The 13595-nt window shown below is 57.2% G+C and overlaps 1 protein-coding gene across 7 annotated transcripts in view; it reads left to right on the top strand.

The window, feature by feature from the left end:
• The window catches only part of PRDM2 (PR/SET domain 2), a 126592-nt gene that overhangs the window by 95751 nt on the left and 17246 nt on the right, over positions 1 to 13595 (top strand). Inside the window, exon 10 of one of the 7 annotated variants that reach the window (XR_016210233.1) lies at positions 1703 to 2809. The exons of 5 other annotated variants lie outside the window; for them this stretch is intronic. Coding sequence is in view for 1 of the 2 variants with exons in the window: in XM_089299264.1 (XP_089155390.1) it covers positions 1703 to 1715 (13 nt within the window). In the remaining variant the exon portion in view is untranslated. Of the gene's footprint in view, positions 1 to 1702; positions 3645 to 13595 lie in introns of those variants that run through there. One more of the 7 variants, XM_089299264.1, reaches the window with a different exon arrangement.

The raw sequence follows: 13595 nt of genomic DNA, 5'->3' as shown, positions 1-13595 counted from the left end.
ACCACGGGCCTGTGTGCGCTCCTCCCAGGCTGTGGGTCACCACACCAGTAGGGCGTCGTCCTTCAGAGTCCTGGCCAGTTGCCTCTGCCCAGACCGAGGGCCATCGCTCGCGTGGATTGTTGCCAACAGACACCTCCCAGTGGTCAGGGCCCCAGAAGGTGCTCTGCCAGTGTTTGCCCCCGAGGTCAGCCAGGAGGGTTCCTGCGTTACCCTGAGGCCCCCTTTTCTAGTTGGAGGGCCAGGTCCGCATGAGAAGTCAAGTCCGTCCCGGAGAGCTCTCGGGGACCTGTGCCTTTACAGAGTGAGTCAGATAGCCCTTACCCATCTGTGGTTTTTGACGGACCCTCGAAACTAGAGAACTGAAGTGCCTGAAGGTTGTCGTCTTCGCTCTCGTTACTTCTCCCTTTCTTCGTTCAGTGGTCGCCGGGGGTAACTTGCTGGCGGCAGAGAAGGAACCTTCAGCACAGGTATCGTGGTGGCGGTTTCTGTGTGTGAGTCGCTGGGTTGTGCTGTGGTCACTGCGGGACACCAGTGTGGTCCGGCGGTCCACTTCCCGAGTGGCCAGAAACTTACCCCGTGTTCTGGGGAATTAGGAAACAAGTGTGCGTTGGGACCTCACGTGTTGACTGTGTGTACCTAAGAGTGGCCATTTCTGCAGAGCTGGTTTTGGTCTCCTTAGGACAGAACTAGGGTTCCTACACTCAGATGACGGTCGTCACTGTCTCGCCCAGGCTGTGCAGGCTAGTCCTCGTCCTCCGAGCCCGTGCGTTGTCTTACGTTCAGTTCCTTGGGCAGCAGCTGTGTTCCCACGCCCAAATGTTGCTGCGTGTGAGCTCTGTTTAGGGGTGATCCGTGATGCCAGGCCTCTGCTGTTTTCAGTGGTTTTGCGTTTCGGACCTTGTCCCACACCAGGGGCGCACTGCTGAAGCACACACACCCTTTGTCTGTTTTCCTTTCCAAAAACCCACACTGGCCAGCGGCTCCCCGACACGCAGATGCCTGACAGGTGCCACGCTTCTCCAAAGAGTGTCCGCCATCAGCCTTGAGGGTGGCACAAGCAGAGTTGGCTGCTTCACATTTAGGGTGCAGTTCTCCATTGTGCCAGTGAGGGTGCAAAACAGGTTTCCTGTCCTTTCCTGAGGACAGAGCGGCCAGGCGGGCCAGGTGGGCCGGGCGGGCCAGCCAGTGTTCAGAGTCGCTGGGCTGCCGTACCCGCCGGGGCCTTGCTGCTGTCCCCGGTCGGGATCTGTGGCCGAGGAGTCGTTGCTGTGGGTCCCAGTGAGGCGGGAGACAAGGAGGGCGGCGCTCGCTCTGCTGCCGCCCCAGGTGTGTGTAGAGTTCTCTAATCTTCCTCTAGAGCAGTTCTTTGTCTGCTGAGTTCTCACTGCGGTCAGTGAAGAAAACTTAAAGATGGGCAGTGAAATGGAATCCCAGGCCGAGTTGATCATTTGCCAGGAACCTGAGTGGACACTCCAGCTCTGGTCTCCCACCTCCTCTCTGCTGCGGGTGTGGACCTGCTGGGGCCCGCCCAGCGGGAGCCTCCCCAGCAGGACACCCGAGTCCCTAAAACACCTCCCCAGTCCCTCGTGTGTCGCTGTCGGTAACATTTGTCTTTCGGTCTCCTCACCTTTTCCTTTAACGTGGTCAATTCATTTAAGGTTTTGTTACGTTGTCATTTATCTTCAGTTTTCTTATTTTCTAGGAACTTCCTGTAGGAAAGCCCCCAAAACAAAACAAATCTTAACTGACTTAAAGCTATTGCATGCTCAACTTAGGATAAGCACTACGGCAAGGACACGAACTCTACCCAGCTTGCAAGACCAGTTGAAGCTGACTCAAAAGTCCTAACGCAGCCGATTGCCAGCAGGCTTCTTGTTCCCCTGGTTAGAGTCAGGCCTCTGCTTCGGCGGCGCCCGGCCCGCTTGCTGGGCTCCCGTGCGATTGAGATCCAAAGAGAGGGCGCTGGCGTGAGATGACGGGCTAGCTGGCCGGCTCCTCGTCTCGGGACTGGTGACTCAGATCTGAGTGTAGCCCTTGTTTTTGGCACATAGCCGAGAAAGGAATGATTTGAACTTAACCTTGCAAAGCAAGATCTCTGTTTTATCTGTAGTTTGTTGTAGATTTCAGGGATGACAAATTCGGATGCACTCATTTTAAAATGTTTTGGTCACATACCAGCTCTTGATGCCTTTCTTTTAAATGACTCAGAGGCAGAGAGAAGCATTTAGCTGACCTCCGGCCTGGTTTGTTTTTTTCTCTGTTGTTTTGTTTTTTATCACGAGCAGATTGCCAGCAGCATGGAGAGGAGACGAGGTGGGCTCTGTGGACTCTTTTTTATGCCTCTTCCCCCAGCGACATGTTTATCTGTCCACACGGACTTGGCCTCTCAGATGGTGTCTGGCACTAATTTATAACGGTTATGTTATCAGAGACTACGTAGCAGTGTATCAGTGTCTACACAGGAATATAAATGCGTTTACACACCAGGTTTCACACTTCACTCTCTAGTGAGAGATGAAAACCACCCAGCCATGGGCGAGTGTGGTTCCTCCATGCGCTTTTATGCCTCCCCCAGACTGCCGACTGAGTTGGTGGAGAATGGCTAGGTTTTATTCATGTTGTTCTTTGTTCTGACTTCAGAAGTAATCTACCTCTTGAAATTTGTGGTTTAATCTTTGTTTGGTGCGTTTGTGCCACTTTAACCCTTTCACTACCATTCCCATTTTGTTACATTTCTGTTATGGGGACTTTATGTTGAAATACTGTATAAAGCATTTGTAGCCATCTAAAAATAAAATATTTAAAATTATTTAAATTGTTTTGGATGCTTCAATTGTATTGTATGTGATTCACATTCTACATTTCTGTTTGCGCTGTTACTCTGGAGTGTTCCTGTATTGAAGTTTGCTGTCAGTGACTTTATTGCTTCTTGTTGGAGAGTGCTCTAAAAATTCTAATGAAAACATTAAAATTTACGATTGACATACAAAAGGGGTTGTCCGTTGATTTTAACCAATGTAGCCTTGAGAGAGAGAGAGAGAGAGAAAGTTAAACTGTAGACAGACAAGAGTGGTGTTTGCTCTGTCCCCCTTCTAGCAGGAAATAAATCAGTGGAGCTTATCAGATGTATTTTTTTAAAAAAGATTTTTTATGCTATTGCTGCAAACAGTAGCTACAGAAGAACTTGACTGATACCTTTTATATCATTGTAACCAATAAAATCTTTGTAAGCACTCGCGAGAGGACTGCATTTTGTACGTGACCCGGAGCAGCAGCCGAGGGAGAAGACGCAAGTGCCCCGAGCCGCGCTCTGATTAGAAAGCCCGCGTGCGATGCGCCCCGGGCCCACGCCTGCTCCTCTGGGCCTGATCGTGAGTGTGTGCGCATTCCAGTTGCTGCTTCCTGTGGGGCGGGTGGACAGGTAGTGGGCGGCGCTGCTGAGAAGTGCCTTGCAGACTCGTTTGGTAAGAGGGAAATAAAGATTTCATGTCTCGCGGTCTCAGCTTCCCCAGTGCTTGCTGACAGTTTGGTTTGTGGGTTGATTTTTCTTTTTATGAATCTCCAAGGAATGCAACAAATTGTAACGTTGCTGTTTGTGTTAACGTTGATGTGAAAGTGCATTAAAAATGCCTGATTCAGCAGTTTCCCTGTAGTCCAGAGTCATCGCCTGTGGTCTGACTGTTGCTTGTCTGTGTCGTTCCTCCTTACGGCAGGGACTTGCCTGGCCAGGGTCCCCTTTCCAGGGCTTGGGAATGAATGGCCCGCAGCCTTGGCAGTTCCAGGCGCTCTGCCAGAGTGCCCACCATCCCGCGGGACCCTTGGGGGAGCACCGGTCTGGGAAGCAGAGCCGGCTCTCCTTCCTGGCCCCTCTGCTGCCAGTCCCCGTCCCTGGTGCCTGCAGTAGGTGGGCCTCTAACACCGTCCCGCGTCCTTGGCTGTGGTGGGTTAGCCTCGGACAAGTGCTCCTGCTCTGCTGCAGGACCAGCTGCTCTCTGAGCGCCCTCCGGAGTGAGCACACGGCTGCTGTCAAACCCGCACTGGGCGGAAGGCACGGGCAAGGTCTTGTTCTCCACGCAGTCCCCGCCCCGACGCAGTGCCTGGCCCAGTCTCCCCGGGTCCCCAAGAGGTCACTTAACACCCATCTCCCAGAAAGGAGCTGCCCCATTGTTTTAATTTTTTTTTTTACTTTCCTCTCTTTGCAAAGTTAAACTTTTTTTTAAAAATTGAAAAGCTTCCCACTCATGCACATGGGAAAGCAGCTGAGGATGGGGCCCTGCACCCCCGTGGGAGACCCAGATGAAGCCCCTGGCTTTGGCCCGGCCCGGCCCTGGCCATTGTGGCCATCTGGGGAGTGAACCAGCGGGTGAAGACCTCCCTCTCCCTCTCTCTCTGTAACTGTGCCCTTCAAATAAAATAAAATAAACCGAGTACCTTCTTACTAAGGAAAAAAAAAAGCTGGTTGAAGCCCACGTCCCTGCTGCTGTCTTGAGGTATCTCCCTGTGCTGCTAAGCCCCTCTCCAGACGGCTGTAGCTCGGCGTCACCAGGGCTTTCTGACAGGATGTCTTAGAGAATCGGTTGGTTGAGTGCCTGCTGTATGCCAGGCTGTGTCCTAGGGGACTGGGATCCATCAGTGGACAAAAGTCCCAGCCCCTGTTGAGTTTATATTGGTGTGGGGCTTTTTCCTTTAGATTATTTTTATTTGAAAGATCGGGTTAGAGAGGAAGAGACAGACTTTCCATCTTCTGCTTCATTCTCCAAATGCCACAAGGGCCGGAGCTGGGCCAGGCTGAAGCCAGGAGCCCGGAACTCCATCCGGGTCTCCCACCTGGGTGTCTGGAATCCAAACACTTGGGCCATCTTTGCTGCTTTCCCAAGTGCATTAGCAGGGAGCTGGATCGGAAGTGGAGCAGCCAGGACTTGAACCGGTGCCCATATGGGATGCCGGCATCACAGGCGGTAGCTTAGCCCACTGTGCCACAACACCAGCCCCCCACCCCACCCCACCCCTTCTTTTATCCTTTTCATACCCAGAACTGCTTCACTTTTCCCCAGAGCCCTCGAGGTGGGCAGGAAGATGCTTCTAGCAGAGTCCGGTGTCAGTCACCTGGGCAGCTGCGGACGTGCAGGTTAAGGTGACCGCTGGAATCATAGCTCACTTCCTGCTCTGAGATTTTATTCTTGTGGGTTTTAGAAATCAAGCCTTCAAGGACTCAGGGGCGGAGTTCAAACAGGAAGCAGGGTAGAGCGCTGCTTCAGGGGAGAAGGGCTGACCCGCGGGAGAGGCCGCCTCTCGAGGGCTCCGGGACCAGGCTCACAGCACGGAGTTGGCTTTGCCCCGTTGGTGTTCCTGGGCCCCACAGCCCAAGGCCTCCTTCCTGGTGGCACCAGCCCTGTGGCCATCCCCTTGAGAATGGTGTGCGGGGGAGTGACGTGGTCAGGTGCTGCTGAGGGCGTGTTCAGGAGCGTCCAGAGTGGACAGGCCAAAGACGGGAGCCCCGGCCCAGCCCTGGCCATGGAGCTCGTCCAAACTGCTGGTTTTGTGGCCTTGTAGCCAGTCTTAAATTAGACCCTGGGGTGGGGCTGGGCAGTTCCCAGGCAATTGCAGGGACACGTAAGAATTTCTGGGTTGACACTGGAAGGATAACACGTGTATGTGGCTCTGAATGCTGGAGTAGCCCAGTTACCCGGCAGCAGGCCCTGGGCTCACTCCCGTTGGCCCAAGACCCAGGGGTTGATGTAGGAGTGGGCACGACGGGGCTGGTCTGGGGCCCCGGACGACGCTGAGGGGGGGCCCCCGGGTTGAAGGAGCCGACGGCCAGCTGTGGTGCCCCTCTTTCCACTGGTGTTTGTTCCAAGGCCTCAGCCCCACTGGGCCCCTCCTTTCCTGTGTCTGTCTTGCCCTCACAAGCAGGACCTTAAATACACAGTGCTATGGGATTAAAAAGAAAAAAGATTCCTCATTGGTGGGAGTGGTGATGTTCATGCTACCATTACAACTAAGCAAAAAACACCTGGCATGGGGGAAAAATAGAACGAAGTGCAACGTAGGGGGAAGATCATCGGACGGCTGCTGTTGGGGCCATATGCCCCCAGCCCGCCACGCCCACTCACCCATACAGGTCAGCCGGGGCTTCCCCTCCCTCCTCCTCTGACCTCCCCCCCCACCCTCCCCGCCGCCCCGTGTCACTTCCTGCTGGCAGTGATCGGTCATTTACAGATGAGGAAACAGGACATGCGACTCAGGTGGCGTTTTTGGGGTTGGAGCTGCCTCCAAGCTACAGTGTCGTGGTCGTGCTTAGGGGCTGTCATCCGGGTGAGTGCAGAGCTCAGGCCTCGGCAGCCTCTCTGGCAAAGGCGCCCCCGGGTCGGTGAACGAGCAGAGCAGGTTAAGGAGCCTGGGCAGCGGCACGTTGACCGCCGGAGCTGTTCCCAGGCCCTGGGTGTCCGTCTGCTCCTTAGGTTACTAGCTGGAATTACGAAAATGATGTGTTGAACCGGAAGCCGTTCAGAGGGGCCTGGGAGTGCTTCCATGAGCACAGACCCGGCTCCGTGGAGCATGGAGTGCCTGAGCCTGCCCGGCCTCACCGCTGCCAGCCCGGGTTCTTGTCGGCCCTTAGAGGTGCATGAATGGGCTCCCCCCGTCACTTCGGACCGAGAGCTGGAGCTGATGACAAACGACAGGACTTTGAAGGACAGGGTTATGCTCCGAATAGGGACGTGTTTAAGCTGCTGCCAGTCCCATATCGGTTCAGCCTGGAGCCGCTCTAGAATCTGGCTTTCCACTCGGCTGTTCACCGGGCCAGGCGTGCAGTCCCCATGTGAACTTCAGAGAGCACTCGTTTTCAGAAAGACCCGAAATCTTGCACAGGAACAAAAGGGACTTCAGGCCTTAGCACACAGGGCAACTTCATTTTCTTTTTTTTACTTAAAAGCAATTTCATTTTAAAGCGGCTGAATTTGTTGTAGTCTTGCCACCCAATCAAGCCTTGCTGTTCTCTGTTGGAATGAAGCTATTGGAAACTCAGTGTGGGTCCAGTTTTCTGCAGCGGCTTTGGCTTTCTTCTCTCTGCGCAGGCCAACGGGAGGGCGTGGGCAGGTGGCGTCTGCTCCCGGGCTGCTATTGGACCTGCTGAGCCAGGCGTCTTCTCCCGCTGGCATTCAGCCAGACGGCTGCTCTGAGCCCTGGCTGAACACACTGGACCTGGACAGTCTGTGGGTCTGGCCGACCCTGCCCTGTACGGGCCAGAGGGCACGCTCCCCCCTGGAGAGAATTCCTGTGCACTGGGCTGAGTTCTGAGCGCTTTATAGAGCTTACCTCGCTCCCCACTCCCGAGGAAGGCAGTCGTCTCACCCATCAGTCAGCAGGGTAGTGCCCACAGCACTCACTGGGGGACCCCACGCCCGGCCTTCCAATCGTGTGAACCCTGGTGTGAGAATGACTTCCATTTCTAGGTCCATCGTGTGCCCTGGCAATGCTGTTGCCATCCCAGGTTGCGTAGCACAGTGGGGAGAAGCGTGGACCTTGAACTCCTGCCGGTCGGTGAGCAGGGCACGCGGCTCCCTGGTCTGCAGTGGGCTCCGGCACCCCCTCCCCGTCTCGTGCCTGCGAGTCCTCAGGCAGCGGGCGGTGTGCTGGCCGGTGGTGGCTGCTGACGCCTACTCCGGATCAACACAGGGGTCCACAGTAGCGGACGCCAGGGTTCGTGCCCTGCCCTGGGAGGCAGGAGGGAAGGCAGCTGGGGGCAGGCGGTGGACTTGAGTGCTGGCGACCACGGAGAACTTGAGCGGAGGCTGCGGAAGAAGCTGCTGCTTCTCAGAGGCCCTGACAAGACGGGAAACGCTTCCTTCCCGGACGCCGAGGTGCGTCCGCCGGCAGCGTTTCCCGGCTTGGGTGGGCACGCCCTCTGGGGAGGCTGCAACTCCTGTCAGAATTTTAGCTTTTGCAAGATTGGGATGCTGGCATTGCAGGCGGCCTGGGCTGCTGCTCCAGCTCGGCCCCATTTTGTCAGAATGGTGACAAAACTGACGGCTCCGAGGGCTGACCTGTTCTCCCTTCGGCCAGGGTGGGGCCTGTCCTCCAGGAACTCCCTGGGAGATGATAAGAGGCAGGCGGCACTGGTCCAGGGAGATCTTGCTGCGATTTTGTCACGAGCAGTGGAGTGTGGGTGAGGGCCTTGTCACCACCTCTGAGAAGCCTTCCCTGACCACCCCGTCTGAAACGCCGCCCTTACCCTCCTCGCGAGATCTCCCTTGTGTTCTTGGTGGTGTCTAAGGCGTCCGTGCATGGTTGGATTGGCTGTGTGCACCTTTCCTGGAATGAGACTTGCACCCAGACGGGAACTTTGCCCACCGCCTCATGTCTGGCATCAGAAGCGGAGCCCGGCAGGTGGCGGTTGTGTCAAAGTATCCGGACCCCGGCTTGAACCCCGGCTAGTTCTCTCCCCTTCACCTCTGTGGCTGCTTACCCTCCCTGGGGCTCAGTTGTCCTTGCTGCAACGTGGCCGTAGTGTGCGCGCAGAGGACCACTGTGAAGACAGCAGAGGCCTGTGGGGACCGCAGGTGCCGCCTGCTGTGGTCGGTGCTGTCTTAGCTGCTCTTGGCACCCTCTCGGGTTTCGATTTGGGCAGAAGCCGTGGCTGGTGCTCAGAGCTGCCACGCCTCGTCGGAGGTCACCGGGCCGCAGTAGACACACCCTCATCCCTTGTCCTGCCAGGGAGAAGGCCCCTGTGGCCAGGGACTCACCCGGGTCCTGTCGCCAGTGACACAGCTGGGCCAGAGCTGTTGCCTTTTCACGGCTGGCCCGTTTCCCCCATCAGAACCAAGAAGTGAACCGTAAGACGAATTCGTTCCCAAGGTGACAGGAGGAAAAGGGGGTCCAGTCTTTTGTCACCCCTCTGTGTAACATTCCTCTTGGTGTTTTTTTTTTTTTTTTTTTTTAACAGGGAGAGTGGACAGTGAGAGAGACAGACAGAGAGAAAGGTCTTTCTTTGCCGTTGGTTCACCCTCCAATGGCCGCGTGGCCGGCGCGCTACAGCAGGCGCACCGCGCTGATCCGATGGCAGGAGCCAGGTGCTTCTCCTGGTCCCATGGGGTGCAGGGCCCAAGCACTTGGGCCATCCTCCACTGCACTCCCTGGCCACAGCAGAGAGCTGGCCTGGAAGAGGGGCAACCGGGACAGAATCTGGCGCCCCGACCGGGACTAGAACCTGGGGTGCCGGCGCCGCTAGGCGGAGGATTAGCCTATTGAGCTGCAGCGCCGGCCCTGATTCCTCTTCGTTTTTAAGTAACAAAGCCAGACGTAGCTGTGTGAAAGCCAGGTTCAGGAGAAAATGGGGCTTAGCTCAGTGACATGCAGAGCTGACCCGGGAGCCCCGACTGCGCAGTGGGTGTGATCACCTGTTTAAAGAGTGCGCCAGCCACTGTCTGCAGGGCGATATGTGAACGATGCCATTCCATCTTCAACCCCACGAAGTCAGTACTTCTGTGTTCTCCCATTTTACAGCCAGGAAAATGGAGGCTGCTTGCAAGAGTCACAGCTCTTACGAGTGGAGCAGGGGATCCGGTCCCGGCAGGCTGGCCCGTCTCTTAGTCATCAGTTGTGCCTCTGCCTGAGGAGGGGGCGTGGTCTTGTGCCTCTTCCTTTAAGGAGCGGGGAGACTGGGCTGGCTCCTGGAGGCGCCTGTCCCAGCGTGGACCAGGAGTGCCGGCTGATTTGAAGGAGCTCGAAGGTGCTGGGGGAATCGGCAGGTGTGTGGTCTGGTCCTGCCTGGGACCAGTCGGGTCTGTGTGTTGCTAGGAAACCAGCCCATGAGCGGCTTCGCCCTGGCCGGTGTGTGTGCCCATGGTGCAGCCTCACCTGTCTGGCTTTGCTGGGAGAGGAAGTGGCACCCCGGTCTCAGCTCCCTGGCCCCGTCTCCCTAGAAGTCTTTCCAAGCCACTCTGGCAGGGGGCTTGCGGCTGAGCGGGGAAGGTGGCCGGCTGGGTGCCGCGTTGGCTGGGTTCAGAATCTGGGTCCGTGCTCAGCACGGGTGCCCCGGGCCAGCCTCGGAAGCAGCAGGGCAGTGGCTGCCTGCGTCCCATTGTGTCTGCCGCTTCCCCGCACTGTGAAACAGCCCTGACGTTTCAAGGAAGCCACGAGTGAACGCTTGGCTGTGGACGGCAATGCCCTGGGGTGCCTCTGGCATGTGGGTGCAAGGTTGCCGAAGCCTGAGTGGGTCATCTTTGAGATACCTGCTCCCCAGGGCCTTCACCGTCTGCCTGTCATGAGTATGGTCCACACTCCCACTGGCCTCAGCTTATACCTCTGTGAGCTGTCTGTGGGCTGGGGGGTCAGGAGGCGGGGGGCCGGGAGGCCGGTGGCCTGCGGGAGCTGCCAGGACTGCCCATGTATGCCCAGTGCGCACGCACACACACACACACACATGCACACACACGCACGCCAGCAGGTGCGCCCCCTCGTGGTCTTGGCTCATGGTTCCTTCTGCTGAGTGACAGCTAGACAGGCCCCCTCTGGGTCGCTAGGCGGCTGCTTCCCTGTGAAGCTCCTCAAACATGAAACCAACACCGTATGGAGAGGGGGGCGTGGAGGTTGGGGTGAAAATGCACCCCATGCCTTCTCAGCCAAGGGCTGCGTCTGGCTCGGGAGTCACAGTTCACTGCTGTGTTGCCACCATCATTCATCCCCTGGCCCCTTGGTCGCCTTGTAGGGTGGACAGCCTGTGTGGTGCCGGCCAGGCGCTGGCGGGCAGCTGCGTCTTGATGGCCATGGGCACCCGGCCCTCGGACCGCGGCGGTGCCTGCGTGTGCTTCTTTGTCTCGTCACTGCCCGAAGCAGAGGCTGCTGGACCCGCCCGCTGACTTCCTGATCCAGGACATCACGTGGGGACTTGGAAGTTTTGGAGTTTTGCTAACGGCTGTTGTAGGTGCCTCTGATTGAGCCTTAGGAGTGAGTGCAGGGATGGGGTCAAAGGTCAAGCAATCAATGATAGATTTATGTCCTTTGAAAACATCTTTAGAGTCAGCTGATAGATCCAGGCCATCGGTGGCAGGTGTTGTGTCCAGGAGGCGCCGTGAGTGGCGTGTGACCCGTGGTAGGGGAGGGTGTCTTTTCTGCTGGTCTGGCTGAGCAGGCGGTCCCGGCCGCTGTGTCCGGGCCGTGGGGAAGGCCCCCGGTCTGTGTCAGCTCCACCTTGGCACAGAGCATCACCGCCATCGAAATCCGCCGGGTGCTTGCGTTTCAGCCCCGGAAGCCTCAGCCTCAGGGTGGGACCTGGCCGTCGCCGTCGGTCACCTGCTTCTCCAGTGAGTCGCGCACTCTGCCCTCAGAGTTTCCCTTGTGGTCTTAGGAGGAGAAAACAATGAAGGGACGGCTGTCACTCGTCCCATCGCGGGATTTGCTCCGAGCTGTTGTTTTCCTTGGCTTCTCCGCAGGCTCTCGGTGGCCTTTTCCAGCTCTCAGAGCAGTTTCTCCTCCACCCTTCTAACACCCCCTCCCCCGCGGTGACACAGCAGCCAGGGGCAGCTGCCGAGTGGAGATGGCACTGGGAATCCACTGGCCTGTCCGTCACGGCCCTGTGTGTGTCCTCATCTTTTTTTTTTTTTTCCCCTTTTTAAGGATTTATTTATATGAAAGAGTTAAAGGCAGAGACAGAGAAAGATCTTGCAGTTCAGTCCCCAGTGGGCCGCAGTGGCTGGGGCTGGGCCAGGCTGAATCCAGGAGTCTGGACCTCCGTCCAGGTCTCCCATGTGGGTGGCAGGGGCCCAAGGACTTGGGCCATCCTCCACGGCTTTTCCAGGCGCATGAGCAGGGAGCCAGGTGGGAAGTGGAGCAGCCGGGGCTCAGAGCATCCTTCAGTAAATAAGTGATCAATTAAGATCAATTACAACCAATATCAGGGGGTTCCTACCCTCAAGGTCAAGGATGAGTAACGAGCACTGATCCAGCCACAGCAGGCCTGGCTCGTGATTTCAGAGGCTTTGGTGAGACGCTGTCCCCTCCTTCCCAGTTCACGCTGGCACACGGCAAAGACCCGAGTCCTCGCAGGCTGCCGTCAGCTAACCGAACGGCCTGCACCCCACGGAGCGCAGCTCTTCAGGATCCTGGCTTTCAGATTCTTCTTCCCCCCGCGTTGTGGATCTGAAACTAGGGTCACCCTCCCTGTGGCGGCAACTGATTCCATCTCCTGACACCGGCTGGCTCCCAAGGGGTCGCTCTGTAGTAGAGACCCCTAGAAAATCGGGCAGTGGATGACCTCCCGACCACATCTTATAAGTAGCAAGCCCCCTTTCTAGAGCCACCCGATTGCACGTTGCCGAGTGCACCTGACCGGCCATGTCCGTGGGGCCCTTCCAGAGCCAGTGGCACCCGGGTGCCGGCTGCATCCTGTGCCAGCATCGGCCTGGGAGGGTGGGGCGGAGCCAGAGTCCGCCCAGAAAATGGTGGGTAAAACGAGACTGGCCTGTGTTCTTAGCGGCTGGGAATCCCGGCCACTGCTCGGGACTCGGCTCCAGGACTCAAGTTCAGCGCACGCCGCAGGCCAGCTGTGTTTGTCCCAACCCCGTCCTTGCCACTTGCACTGAGTATTGTATTTGCGTGGCTTCATTAAACATTAATTAAACATCAGCATGCACAAAGAAGATTGCCTACTCTTGTAGAACTTACACCCTCCTTGGGGGGGAGAGCGAGCGGCAGCGAAGTTGTGGCTCTGGAGAGAAACAGGGAAGGGGAATACGGAGTGCAGGGGTGAATATAGGGGTGCCCCATTTTAAACATAAGGATCACAGAGACCCTGACCCAAAGGGGGACATTTAAGCAAAGACTTAGAGGTGTCCAAGTCTGTGGGCCTAAGGAGAAAGCCCTGGGCTGAGGGGACAGCAGGTGCAAAGGTGGTGGCGCCCAGGCTTGAGGAGCAGGGAGCAGGCTGGTGTGGCTGCTGGTGGTAGACAGGAAGGGAGGGGGGAGGTTGTGCGGGTAGTGGCATGGGTGGGGCCAACTGGTATCAGGTATTGCACCGTTGTGAAGACTTGGCATTTGCTCAGAGCGAATGGGGGTCACTGGGGGATGGAGGGAGGGCTGATGGAGCATGGGTTGCCTCTTCCGGGAAACTGCTGATTTGTTGAGATAGAGAGGTAGGAAGCACACAGTGCGCCCTGGTGGGAGGTGATGGCGACGGCTGGCTGTGGCAGCCGGGGTGGGGAGCGGCAGGATTCAGAATGTGTGAGTGTGGCGTGATTTATTTTTATTTTATTTCAAAGGCAGAGAGAATGGAGGAGAGACAGAGAGAGAGAGAGAGAGAGAGAGAGAGGTCTTTCATCCACTGGTTGGCACTGCAGATGCCCACAGCAGCTGGGGCTGGGCCAGGTCACAGCCAGCAGCCAAGACCTCCATCCATCCAGGTCTCCTGGGTGCATGGCAGGGACCCAGCTACTAGGCCATCACCCACTGCCTCGCAGGGTGCGCGTGAGCAGGAAGCTGGATCAGAAGCAGAGGAGCTGGGCTCACCCAGGTGCTCCGGGGAGAGCAGCAGGCAAGGCAGGCAGCAGCCTGACCAATAGAAGGCGAGAGGACGCTCCCGCCCAGAGCATCCGGCACCC

Source organism: Oryctolagus cuniculus, chromosome 7 (genome assembly GCF_051225735.1).
Source record: "Oryctolagus cuniculus isolate XC-2025 breed Fujian yellow rabbit chromosome 7, ASM5122573v1, whole genome shotgun sequence".
Classification (NCBI taxonomy): domain Eukaryota; kingdom Metazoa; phylum Chordata; class Mammalia; order Lagomorpha; family Leporidae; genus Oryctolagus; species Oryctolagus cuniculus.
The sequence above is the reverse complement of the archived record's forward strand: the minus strand, read 5'-3'. Positions and strand labels throughout refer to the sequence as shown.